The sequence below is a fragment of the Salvelinus alpinus genome, chromosome 20, assembly GCF_045679555.1.
Source record: "Salvelinus alpinus chromosome 20, SLU_Salpinus.1, whole genome shotgun sequence".
Classification (NCBI taxonomy): Eukaryota; Metazoa; Chordata; class Actinopteri; order Salmoniformes; family Salmonidae; genus Salvelinus; species Salvelinus alpinus.
The window spans coordinates 1,564,302-1,578,580 of NC_092105.1; the positions used below are offsets into that span (position 1 = coordinate 1,564,302).

At 47.6% G+C, this 14,279-nt stretch overlaps 1 protein-coding gene across 1 annotated transcript in view; it reads left to right on the top strand.

Annotated features, from left to right (window-relative positions):
- Window positions 1-13,408, top strand: part of LOC139546196 (bone morphogenetic protein receptor type-2-like) — a 96,833-nt gene extending 83,425 nt beyond the window's left edge. Inside the window, exons 12-14 of the mRNA XM_071354297.1 lie at window positions 772-1,796; window positions 2,928-3,024; window positions 8,709-13,408. Of these exons, the coding sequence (XP_071210398.1) occupies window positions 772-1,796; window positions 2,928-3,024; window positions 8,709-8,968 (1,382 nt within the window). The 3' untranslated portion in view covers window positions 8,969-13,408. The remainder of the gene's footprint in view (window positions 1-771; window positions 1,797-2,927; window positions 3,025-8,708) is intronic.
- Window positions 13,409-14,279: the final 871 nt, after the last annotated feature.

Genomic DNA, 14,279 nt, shown 5'->3' on the forward strand with positions numbered 1-14,279 from the left:
CCAGTCCCCTCATTCCCCCCAGTCCCCTCATTCCCCCCAGTCCCCTCATCCCCCTCAGTCCCCTCATTCCCCCCAGTCCCCTCATTCCCCCCAGTCCCCTCATCCCCCTCAGTCCCCTCAGTCCCCTCATTCCCCCCAGTCCCCTCATTCCCCCCAGTCCCCTCATTCCCCCCAGTCCCCTCATTCCCCCCAGTCCCCTCATTCCCCCCAGTCCCCTCAGTCCCCTCATTCCCCCCAGTCCCCTCATTCCCCCCAGTCCCCTCATCCCCCCAGTCCCCTCAGTCCCCCCAGTCCCCTCATTCCCCCCAGTCCCCTCATTCCCCCCAGTCCCCTCATTCCCCCCAGTCCCCTCAGTCCCCTCATTCCCCCCAGTCCCCTCATTCCCCCCAGTCCCCTCATTCCCCCCAGTCCCCTCACCCCCCTCAGTCCCCTCATTCCCCCCAGTCCCCTCACCCCCCTCAGTCCCCTCATTCCCCCCAGTCCCCTCATTCCCCCCAGTCCCCTCATCCCCCTCATTCCCCCCAGTCCCCTCATTCCCCCCAGTCCCCTCATTCCCCCCAGTCCCCTCATTCCCCTCAGTCCCCTCAGTCCCCTCAGTCCCCTCATTCCCCCCAGTCCCCTCATTCCCCCCAGTCCCCTCATTCCCCTCAGTCCCCTCAGTCCCCAGGTTCTGATCAACCCGTATACAGGTACTTGTAGGGCTACTAAATGATTTATTTACCTTATATTTGTAATGAATACATTATTTCTTTGTTATGTTGTTACAACTAGGTGGCACTGTGTTGGTGCCAGTGTGTCTGCAGCTGACCCAGAAGGACTCATCCGGCCCACTAGGTGGCGCTGTGCTGGGGCTGGTGGTGCCGGTGTGTCTGCAGCTGACCCAAGAGGACTTGGAGACCACCAAACTGGACCCTAAAGAGGTTGACAAGAACCTGAAGGAGTCTTCTGATGAGAACCTTATGGAGCACAGCCAGAAACAGTTCTCTGCTCCAGACCCCCTCAGCTCTGGGTCTTCCTCCCTGCTCTACCCCCTCATCAAGCTGGCTGCGGAGGTGACTGGGGCCGGGGCCCAGGGAGGGTCTGGGGCCGGGGCCCAGGGAGGGTCTGGGGCCGGGGCCCAGGGAGGGTCTGGGACCGGGGCCAGTGGGATGGGGGACCCTCCAGCTACTATGTTTCCCCTGCCCAAACAGCAGAACCTCCCCAAGCGGCCTAGCAGCCTACCACTCAGCACCAAGGCCAAGCAGGGCTCTGGTTCCTCCTGGCTGAAGTCTGGGAAACATAAGTCCAACCTGAAGCAGGTAGAAACGGGCGTGGCCAAGATGAACACGGTCGCCCCGGCAGCAGAGCCACACATGGTTACCGTTACCAACAACGGAACATCCGGGGTAGGGGTGAATGGGGTGCGGAGCGGGGTTGGCGTGTTGGTCGTCAATGGCTATCTGAACGGAGGAGTGGCCTCTTCATCTGGAGGCGGAGCTCCGTACGGGATGACCAATCTGGCGGGCTTCCAGAGTGAGGTTGGCGGAGTAGCCCGCCCGTTACAGACTCCGCTCAGCGGCGAGGACAGTCGACTCAACATCAACTCCAGTCCTGATGAGCATGAACCACTGCTAAGGAGAGAGCAGCCAGCCGCATGTGACCAGAGACCAACCAATCACCTGGCGGGACGCACCAACACTAACAACAACAACAACAGGCTGATGGGCCTGGCGAGCAGAGGGATCACATGTCCTCCTGTAGATGCACGGCCTGAGTCCCTTGCTTTTGTCCCTACCCCTACCCCCACCCCTAAACCTGTCTCTGACCCTACCCCCACCCCTAAACCTGTCTCTGTCCCTACCCCCACCCCTAAACCTGTCTCTGTCCCTACCCCCACCCCTAAACCTGTCTCTGTCCCCACCCCCACCCCTAAACCTGTCTCTGTCCCTACCCCCACCCCTAAACCTGTCTCTGTCCCTACCCCCACCCCTAAACCTGTCTCTGTCCCTACCCCCACCCCTAAACCTGTCTCTGTCCCTACCCCCACCCCTAAACCTGTCTCTGTCCCTACCCCCACCCCTAAACCTGTCTCTGTCCCCACCCCTAAACCTGTCTCTGTCCCTACCCCCACCCCTAAACCTGTCTCTGTCCCCACCCCTAAACCTGTCTCTGTCCCTACCCCCACCCCTAAACCTGTCTCTGTCCCTACCCCCACCCTTAAACCTGTCTCTGTCCCTACCCCCACCCCTAAACCTGTCTCTGTCCCTACCCCCACCCCTAAACCTGTCTCTGTCCCTACCCCCACCCTTAAACCTGTCTCTGTCCCTACCCCCACCCCTAAACCTGTCTCTGTCCCCACCCCTAAACCTGTCTCTGTCCCTACCCCCACCCTTAAACCTGTCTCTGTCCCTACCCCCACCCCTAAACCTGTCTCTGTCCCCACCCCTAAACCTGTCTCTGTCCCTACCCCCACCCCTAAACCTGTCTCTGTCCCCACCCTTAAACCTGTCTCTGTCCCTACCCCCACCCTTAAACCTGTCTCTGTCCCTACCCCCACCCCTAAACCTGTCTCTGTCCCTACCCCCACCCCTAAACCTGTCTCTGTCCCTACCCCCACCCTTAAACCTGTCTCTGTCCCTACCCCCACCCCTAAACCTGTCTCTGTCCCTACCCCCACCCCTAAACCTGTCTCTGTCCCTACCCCCACCCTTAAACCTGTCTCTGTCCCTACCCCCACCCCTAAACCTGTCTCTGTCCCTACCCCCACCCCTAAACCTGTCTCTGTCCCTACCCCCACCCCTAAACCTGTCACTCCCCCTGTCACTGCCCCTATCTCTGTCACTCCTCATGTCCCTGTCACTCCCCCTATCTCTGTCTATCTCCCTGTCTTTGCCCCTATATCAGCAACAACAGTCCCAGAGCCCCAGCAGGAGGCCCCTGTACACCAGGAGGCTGCCCAGCTCCGACAGCCCAAACCCAGACGACCTGAGAGACCCTGCTCCCTGGACCTCTCTGCCTCCTCCTCTTCACACAACAGCTCCTCAGGTGAGATGAGAACACACCACACACATCTCTCTCTCTGTCTCTCTCTCTCTCTGTCTCTCTCTCTCTCTCTTCTCTCTCTCTATCTCTCTCTCTGTCTTTCTCTCTCTCTCTCTCTCTCTCACTCACTCACTCACTCACTCACTCACTCACTCACTCACTCACTCACTCACTCACTCACTCACTCACTCACTCACTCACTCACTCTCTCTCACTGACCTGTTTCACCCTCTATAACCACTGTGATTATTATTTGACCCTGCTGGTCATCAATAAACATTTGAACATCTTGAAGAACGATCTGGCCTTAATGGCCATGTACTTAGGTTTAGCCTTTCTAGGGAGTTTTTGTTATCTACCGTGCTTCTACACCTGCATTGCTTGCTGTTTGGGGTTTTAGGATGGGTTTCTGTACAGCACTTTGTGACATCTGTTGATGTAAAAAGAGCTTTATAAATACATTTGATTGATTGTTTGCACTACAGTCGTGGCCAAAAGTTTTGAGAATGACACAAATATTAATTTCCACAAAGTTTGCAGCTTCAGTGTCTTTAGATATTTTTGTCAGATGTTACTATGGAATACTGAAGTATAATTACATGCATTTCATAAGTGTCAAAGGCTTTTATTGACAATTACATGAAGTTGATGCAAAGAGTCAATATTTGCAGTGTTGACCCTTCTTTTTCAAGACCTCTGCAATCCGCCCTGGCATGCTGTCAATTAACTTCTGGGCCACATCCTGACTGATAATCAGTGCTTGGAGTTTGTCAGAATTTGTGGGTTTTTGTTTGTCCACCCGCCTCTTGAGGATTGACCACAAGTTCTCAATGGGATTAAGGTCTGGGGTGTTTCCTGGCCATGGACCCAAAATATCTATGTTTTGTTCCCCGAGCCACTTAGTTATCACTTTTGCCTTATGGCAAGGTGCTCCATCATGCTGGAAAAGGCATTGTTCCTGGATGGTTGGGAGAAGTTGCTCTCGGAGGATGTGTTGGTACCATTCTTTATTCATGGCTGTGTTCTTAGGCAAAATTGTCAGTGAGCCCACTCCCTTGGCTGAGAAGCAACCCCACACATGAATGGTCTCAGGATGCTTTACCGTTGGCATGACACAGGACTGATGGAAGCGCTCACCTTGTCTTCTCCGGACAAGCTTTTTTCTGGATGCCCCAAACAATCGGAAAGGGGATTCATCAGAGAAAATGACTTTACCCCAGTCCTCAGCAGTCCAATCCCTGTACCTTTTGCAGAATATCAGTCTGTCCCTGATGTTTTTCCTGGAGAGAAGTGGCTTCTTTGCTGCCCTTCTTGACACCAGGCCATCCTCCAAAAGTCTTCGCCACACTGTGCGTGCAGATGCACTCACACCTGCCTGCTGCCATTCCTGAGCAAGCTCTGTACTGGTGGTGCCCCGATCCCGCAACTGAATCAACTTTAGGAGACGGTCCTGGCGCTTGCTGGACTTTCTTGGGCGCCCTGAAGCCTTCTTCACAACAATTGAACCGCTCTCCTTGAAGTTCTTGATGATCTGATAAATGGTTGATTTAGGTGCACTCTTACTGGCAGCAATATCCTTGCCTGTGAAGCAAGGATGACGACACGTGTTTCCTTGCAGGTAACCATGATTGACAGAGGAAGAACAATGATTCCAAGAACCAACCTCCTTTTGAAGCTTCCAGTCTGTTATTCGAACTCAATCAGCATGACAGAGTGATCTCCAGCCTTGTCCTCATCAACACTCTCACTTGTGTTAACAAGAGAATCACTGACATGATGTCAGCTGGTCCTTTTGTGGCAGGGCTGAAATGCAGTGGAAATGTTTTTTGGGGATTCAGCTCATTTGCATGGCAAAGAGGGACTTTGCAATTAATTGCAATTCATCTGATCACTCTTCATAACATTCTGGAGTATATGCAAATTGCCATCATACAAACTGAGGCAGCAGACTTTGTGAAAATTAATAGTTGTGTCATTCTCAAAACTTTTGGCCACGACTGTACATAGGGAATAGGGTGCCATTTGGCCACGACTGTACATAGGGAATAGGGTGCCATTTGGCCACGACTGTACATAGGGAATAGGGTGCCATTTGGCCACGACTGTACATAGGGAATAGGGTGCCATTTGGCCACGACTGTACATAGGGAATAGGGTGCCATTTGGCCACGACTGTACATAGGGAATAGGGTGCCATTTGGCCACGACTGTACATAGGGAATAGGGTGCCATTTGGCCACGACTGTACATAGGGAATAGGGTGCCATTTGGCCACGACTGTACATAGGGAATAGGGTGCCATTTGGCCACGACTGTACATAGGGAATAGGGTGCCATTTGGCCACGACTGTACATAGGGAATAGGGTGCCATTTGGCCACGACTGTACATAGGGAATAGGGTGCCATTTGGCCACGACTGTACATAGGGAATAGGGTGCCATTTGCGACTCAACCGAAGTGATTGGATGTGGGAAGGGAAGGAAATTCCATAGAGTTGAGTTCCATAGAAATTCCATAGAGTTGAGAACCATAGAGTTCCATAAATTCCATATTGATCCAGTAGGAGACTAACAACATGAGGGGAGATGAATGGGAGGAGATCTCAGGCAGATAACTCTGTGTCTCAGTAGGAGACTAACACCAACTGAGGAGTCAGGCCCAGGCGCTGAGGAACCAGGCCCAGCCGCTGAGGAACCAGTCCCAGCCGCTGGGTAACCAGGTCTAGCCTATCAGAATGAGTTTTTCCCCATAAAAGGGCTTTGATACTCAGCACTCCCCTACTCAGACAATTTCACAGTTGAAGAAGCCGGATGTGAAGGTTCTGGGTTGGCATGGTAACTCGTAGTCTGCAGTTTTGAGGGCAGTTGGATGTACTGCCAAATTCTTGAAATTGACTTTGGTGGCCGCTTATGGTAGAGAAATTAACATTCAATTCTCTGGCAACAGCTCTGTTGGGTAGTCAGCATTCCAACTACACGCTCCTCAATTTCAGACATCTGTGGCATTATGTTGTATGACAAAGCTGCACATTTTAGAGTGGCCTTCTTTTGTCCCCAGCACAAGGTGCACCTGTGTAATGATCCTGCTGTTTAATGATATGCCACACCTGTCAGGTGGATAGATTATCGTGGCAAAGGAGAAATGCTGACTAAGAGGGATGTAAACTCATTTGTGCACAAAATTTGAGACGAGTGATATGGAACATTTCTGTGATCTTTTATTTCAGCTCATGAAACATGGGATTAATAATTTACATTTTTGTTAATTATAGGTCTCTACTTATGACCAGGGTCCATAGTTGAGCTTTAGTCAAAAGTAGTGCACTCCATAGGGAATAGGTTGCCATTTGGGATGCACACTATGACCTAGCCTGATCCCAGGTCTGTTGGCGCTGTCTTGTTAATGACCATAGAGCACAAACAGAGCACAAACAGATCTGAGACCAGGCTATATCTGACCTAGTACAGATCTGAGACCAGGCTATATCTGACCTAGTACAGATCTGAGACCAGGCTATGTCTGACCTAGTACAGATCTGAGACCAGGCTATATCTGACCTAGTACAGATCTGAGACCAGGCTATGTCTGACCTAGTACAGATCTGAGACCAGGCTATATCTAACCTAGTACAGATCTGAGACCAGGCTATATCTGACCTAGTACAGATCTGAGACCAGGCTATATCTGACCTAGTACAGATCTGAGACCAGGCTATGTCTGACCTAGTACAGATCTGAGACCAGGCTATATCTGACCTAGTACAGATCTGAGACCAGGCTATATCTGACCTAGTACAGATCTGAGACCAGGCTATGTCTGACCTAGTACAGATCTGAGACCAGGCTATGTCTGACCTAGTACAGATCTGAGACCAGGCTATATCTGACCTAGTACAGATCTGAGACCAGGCTATATCTGACCTAGTACAGCAACACAGGTCAATCACAACAAGACTCACAGTCAGATGACTATGTGGTGTTTCCACGTTCCAGTGGTGTGCTGCCTGAGACAATAAGAAATGGTGTTGTCATTCAAACAGCCAGCAGTACTTTAGTTTACTGCTTGTTTGGTCTGGAAAGGTCCCACCGCAATGTGTTTCCTGTGGTTACTGCTCTTTTGACGCCAAGGAGAGTGTGTGTGTGTGTGTGTGTGTGTGGTGTGTGACAAATACTATTAGCAGTGGTACATTTCCCTATCACTAGAGAGCAGCATTCTGGGACTGGATGTGTGAACGTGTCATTCTCCACTCTGCTGCTTTGTAAGGATGCCATTTGAGACTCATCGTAAATTACATTCTCAGTTTCCCTAATAACACCTGTCATTCTCCACTCTGCTTCCCTAATAACACCTGTCATTCTCCACTCAGTTTCCCTAATAACACCTGTCATTCTCCACTCTGCTTCCCTAATAACACATGTCATTCTCCACTCTGCTTCCCTAATAACACCTGTCATTCTCCACTCTGCTTCCCTAATAACACCTGTCATTCTCCACTCTGCTTCCCTAATAACACCTGTCATTCTCCACTCTGCTTCCCTAATAACACCTGTCATTCTCCACTCTGCTTCCCTAATAACACCTGTCATTCTCCACTCTGCTTCCCTAATAACACCTGTCATTCTCCACTCTGCTTCCCTAATAACACCTGTCATTCTCCACTCTGCTTCCCTAATAACACATGTCATTCTCCACTCTGCTTCCCTAATAACACCTGTCATTCTCCACTCAGCTTCCCTAATAACACCTGTCATTCTCCACTCTGCTTCCCTAATAACACCTGTCATTCTCCACTCTGCTTCCCTAATAACACCTGTCATTCTCCACTCTGCTTCCCTAATAACACCTGCCATTCTCCACTCTGCTTCCCTAATAACACCTGTCATTCTCCACTCTGCTTCCCTAATAGCACCTGTCATTCTCCACTCTGCTTCCCTAATAACACCTGTCATTCTCCACTCAGTTTCCCTAATAACACCTGTCATTCTCCACTCTGCTTCCCTAATAACACCTGTCATTCTCCACTCAGTTTCCCTAATAACACCTGTCATTCTCCACTCTGCTTCCCTAATAACACCTGTCATTCTCCACTCAGTTTCCCTAATAACACCTGTCATTCTCCACTCTGCTTCCCTAATAACACCTGTCATTCTCCACTCTGCTTCCCTAATAACACCTGTCATTCTCCACTCTGCTTCCCTAATAACACCTGTCATTCTCCACTCAGTTTCCCTAATAACACCTGTCATTCTCCACTCTGCTTCCCTAATAACACCTGTCATTCTCCACTCAGTTTCCCTAATAACACCTGTCATTCTCCACTCTGCTTCCCTAATAACACCTGTCATTCTCCACTCTGCTTCCCTAATAACACCTGTCATTCTCCACTCTGCTTCCCTAATAACACCTGTCATTCTCCACTCTGCTTCCCTAATAACACCTGTCATTCTCCACTCTGCTTCCCTAATAACACCTGTCATTCTCCACTCAGTTTCCCTAATAACACCTGTCATTCTCCACTCAGTTTCCCTAATAACACCTGTCATTCTCCACTCTGCTTCCCTAATAACACCTGTCATTCTCCACTCTGCTTCCCTAATAACACCTGTCATTCTCCACTCAGTTTCCCTAATAACACCTGTCATTCTCCACTCAGTTTCCCTAATAACACCTGTCCGTCTCCTCCCAGGTGACGGCTCGTCACTGGACGACCAGGGAGGGTCAGGTGAGAAGATCAAGCGTCGCGTCAAGACACCGTACTCCCTGAAGAGGTGGCGTCCCACCACCTGGGTGGTCTCCACGGATACCCTGGTGGGCGAGGTGAACAACAAGGATGCTGCCAAGGCTCCTCGCTCCAAGTCCTCCACTGCTGTCTACTTGGTGGGGGGCGGGACTACCACCGCTACCATGACTTCTGACCCCTGTGACCCTGGCATTACCTGCCTGTGAACCCTGACCCCTGGGCGTGTGGCTAGAGGGAGTGGCCAGAGAAGTGTGTTCATAAGCACCAGCTGATAGCCAAATAGCTGATTACTAACTAACTCTTATGTGGACAGCTACTTCAGTGACTTTAACAAATTAGGGTGCATCAGATGCCCTACCCCCACACCCCCTGGCTACTTCGGATTTTAAGAAACCCACTGAGGAGGGTGTGGCCAGAGAAGGTGTCTACAGATGGCTACATTGAGGAGGGTGTGGCCAGAGAAGGACTGTGTCTACAGATGGCTACATTGAGGAGGGTGTGGCCAGAGAAGGACTGTGTCTACAGATGGCTACATTGAGGAGGGTGTGGCCAGAGAAGGACTGTGTCTACAGATGGCTACATTGAGGAGGGTGTGGCCAGAGAAGGACTGTGTCTACAGCAGACTACAGCTGTGTCTCAAATTGACCCTATTCACTATATAGTGCACTACCTTTGCCCAGAGCCCCATGGCAGCATGCTCTAGTATTCTGAGTTTCCTGGGTACCATTCTGTCAGGAGAAGAAACGATGTGAAATGAATCAAAGGAAGAGAATCAATTAGCAAGAAAGAAGCATTTCTAAAACGTTTCTTTACTTTGAAGAACTTGCTTTAAACAGAACCTAGCTATGCTAGAGCAACATTGGCTTTAAATGCTGTCCCATTATAAATGCTGTCCCATTATAAATGCTGTTCCATTATAAATGCTGTCCCATAAATGCTGTTCCATTATATATGCTGTCCCATTATATATGCTGTCCCATTATATATGCTGTTCCATTATAAATCCTGTTCCATTATATATGCTGTTCCATTATATACAGTGCCTTGCAAAAGTATTCATCCCCTTTGGCGTTTTTCCTATTTTGTTGTATTACAACCTGTGATTTAAATAGATTTTTATTTGGATTTTATATAATGGATATACACAAAATAGTCCAAATTGTTGAAGTGAAATGAAAAAAATTACTTGTTTAAAAAAATATTCACCCCCTTTGCTATGAAGCCCCTAAATAAGATCTGGTGCAACCAATTACCCTCAGAAGTCACATAATTAGGTGGACTTTATGTAAGTGCCACATGATCTGTCACATGATCTCAGTATATATACACCTGTTCTGAAAGGCCCCAGAGTCTGCAACACCACTAAGCAAGGGGCACCACCAAGCAAGCAGCACCATGAAGACCAAGGAGCTCTCCAAACAGGTCAGGGACAAAGTTGTGGAGAAGTACAGATCAGGGTTGGGTTATAAAAAAATATCAGAAACTTTGAACATCCCACAGAGCACCATTAAATCCATTATAAAACAAAAATGGAAAGAATATGGCACCACAACAAACCTGCCAAGAGAGAGCCGCCCACCAAAACTCACAGATCAGGCAAGGAGGGCATTAATCAGAGAGGCAACAAAGAGACCAAAGATAACCCTGAAGCCATTGCTTAAAGAAAAAAACAAGCAAACACGTTTGGTTTTCGCCAAAAGGCATGTGGGAAACTCCCCAAACATATGGAAGAAGGTACTCTGGTTAGATGAGACTAAAATGTAGCTTTTTGGCCATCAAGGAAAACACTGTCTGGTGCAAACCCAACACCTCGCATCACCCCGAGAACACCATCCCCACAGTGAAGCATGGTGGTGGCAGCATCATGCTGTGGGGATGTTTTTCATCGGCAGGGACTGGGAAACTGGTCAGAATTGAAGGAATGATGGATGGCGCTAAATACAGGGAAATTATTGTGGAAACCTGTTTCAGGCTTCCAGAGATTTGAGACTGGAACAGAGTTTCACCCTCCAGCAGGACAATGACCCTAAGCATACTGCTAAAGCAACACTCGAGCAGTTTTGCCTTGAAGAATGGGCAAAAATCCCAGTGGCTAGATGTGCCAAGCTTATAGAGACATATCCCAAGAGACTTGCAGCTGTAATTGCTGCAAAAGGTGGCTCTACAAAGTATTGACTTTGGGGGGGGTGAATAGTTATGTACACTCAAGTTTCAGTTTTTTTGTCTCGTTTCTTGTTTGTTTCACAAGAAAACATATTTAGCATCTTCAATGTGGTAGGCATGTTGTGTAAATCAAATGATACAAACCCCCCCAAAAATCTATTTAATTCCGGGTACAACCCGGAAACAAAATAGGAAAAATGCCAAGAGGGGTGAATACTTTCGTAAGCCACTGTATGCTGTTCCATTATACAGTGCATTCAGAAAGTATTCAGACCCCTTCACTTTTTCCACATTTTGTTACGTTACAGCCTTATTCTAAAATGTATTAAAATAAAACATTTTCCTCATCAATATACACACAATACCCCATAATGACGAAGTGAAAAACAGGTTTTTAGAAGTTTTTGCAAATGTATTTAAAATATACTTATTTACATAAGTATTCAGACCCTTTGCTATGAGACTCAAAATTGAGCTCAGGTGCATCCTGTTTCCATTGATCATCCTTGAGATGTTTCTACAACTTGATTGGAGTCCACCTGTGATAAATTCAATTGATTGGACATGATTTGGAAAGACACACACCTGTCTATATAAGGTCCCACAGTTGACAGTGCATGTCAGAGCAAAAACCAAGCCATGAGATCGAAGGAATTGTCCGTAGAGCTCCGAGACAGGATTGCACCTGGGGAAGGGTTCTAAAAATTGTCTGCAGCATTGAAGGTTTCCAAGAACACAGTGGCCTCCATCATTCTTAAATGGAAGATGTTTGGAACCTACAAGATTCTTCCTAGAGCTCTGAACAATCGGGGGAGAAGGGCCTTGGTCAGGGAGGTGACCAAGAACCTGATGGTCACTCTGACAGAGCTCCAGAGTTCCCCTCTGGAGGTGGGAGAACCTTCCAGAAGGACAACCATCTCTGTAGTACTCCACCAATCAGGCCTTTTATGGTAGAGTGGCCAGATGGAAGCCACTTCTCAGTAAAGGGCACATGACAGCCTGCTTGGAGTTTGCCAAATGGCACCTAATGGACTTTCAGACCTTAAGATACAAGATTCTCTGGTCTGATGAAACCAAGTTTGAACTCTTTGGCCTGAATGCCAAGCGTCATGTCAGGAGGAAACCTGGCACCATCCTTACGGTGAAGCATGGTGGTGGCAGCATCATGCTGTGGGGATGTTTTTCAGCGGCAGGGACTGGGAGACTAGTCAGGATCGAGGGAAAGATGAACGGAGCAAAGTACAAAGAGATCCTTGATGAAAACCTGCTCCAGAGCGCTCAGGACCTCAGACTGGGGTGAAGGTTCACCTTCCAACAGGACAATGACCCTAAGCACACAGCCAAGACAACGCAGGAGTGGCTTCGGGACAAGTCTCTGAATGTCCTTGAGTGGCCCAGGCTGAGCCCGGACTTGAACCTGATCTAACATCTCTGGAGAGACCTAAAAATATCTGTGCAGCGAAGCTCCCCATCCAACCTGACAGAGCTTGAGAGGATCTGCAGAGAAGAATGGGAGAAACTCCCCAAATACAGGTGTGCCAAGCTTGTAGCGTCATACGCAAGAAGACTGGAGGCTGTAATCACTGCCAAAGGTGCTTCAACAAGTACTGAGTAAAGGGTCTGAATACTTATGTAAATGCGATATTTCAGTTTTATTTATTTTTTGCAAACATTTATTTAAAAAAAAATGTTGGTTTGTCATTATGGGATATTGTGTGTAGATTGATGAGGGGGAAAAACGATGTAATTAATTTTAGCGTAAGACTGTAACGTAACAAAATGTGGAAAATGTCAAGTGGTCTGAATACTTTCTGAATGCATCTTATATGCTGTTCCATTATATTTGTTGAGGCACTTTTTTTTTACAAATAATCACCTAGTGAAGTCGATGTGTGACCTGGGATCAGGTTAAAGGTTAAAGGTTCAAGAGTGGTCTTAAAACATTAAGAGAAGAAGAAAATGGATTGATCTAACGATCAGTAATAACATGCTTCCCAAATGGACCCCTATTCCCTATATAGTACCATAGGGCTCTAGTCTAAAGTAGTGCACTATATAGGGAATAGGGTGCCATAGGGCTCTGGTCTAAAGTAGTGCACTACATAGGGAATAGGGTGCCATAGGGCTCTGGTCTAAAGTAGTGCACTATATAGGGAATAGGGTGCCATAGGGCTCTGGTCTAAAGTAGTGCACTACATAGGGAATAGGGTTCCATAGGGCTCTAGTCTAAAGTAGTGCACTACATAGGGAATCGGGTGCTATTTGGGAAGCATATATATATAGACTGCTCCTGTGGACTTCTATGGATACTGTATGTCCATATAAAACAGCAGATTGACAATAGAGAATGTCTTTGAGACTGGGTTGGCTGCACATTGTTTTTCAATACGTTTATGCTCAGTACATTCATAATGTTTATGTATTTGTTTCAACTAATCTGTATATTCTACATTTTTGTATCAAATAAAAACATGTGCAATAGGCTTTAGCTTTGAGGTGCTTTTTCAACTTTCTTTTCATTGTTTGTGTTTGTTGTTTTTTTTGCTGCATTTTTTGTTATGATATTGTAAACAAACAACAACAACAAAATCACTTATTGTTATTATTATCAGTAGTGGTCCTGCTTCCTGTCACATGTCCTTGAATGAGACGTTTCATTGAACGACAATCCTTTACTTTCTCACCAATCCCATCAAACCTGAGAAGGAAAAGAAACCAATCAAATCAAGAAGAAGGGGGTGGACGGAAAGGACAGGGCTGTGTTAGTATGTCCTATCAGAGTAAGGCAGGAAGTGTTTTAGCAGGAAGTGGTGCTAACTAGACAATATATCTAATCTAATGTTATTAGTCGTATGCTTCATAAACAAACAGTGAAATACTGACTTACAGGTCCTTTTCCAACAATGCAGAGTTAAAAATAAAAAATAAATTGAGATAGTGACAATACGGTGAATAACGAATAAAAGTAACATGACTATATACAGGGAGTACCAGTATCAAGACGATGTGCAGGGGTAATTCAGATAGATATCTACACATAGGTAGGGGTGAATGGACTAGACAACAGGATAGATAATAGACAGTAACAGCAGTATACTGTAGGTAGGGGTAAAGGATAGATAATAGACAGTAACAGCAGTATACTGTAGGTAGGGGTAAAGGATAGATAATAGACAGTAACAGCAGTATACTGTAGGTAGGGGTAAAGGATAGATAGCTCGGCCCCAGTGATGTACTGGGCCTTCCTCTGACACCGCCTGGTATCGAGGTCCTGGATGGCTCGGCCCCAGTGATTTACTGGGCCTTCCTCTGACACCGCCTGGTATCGAGGTCCTGGATGGCAGGGAGCTCGGC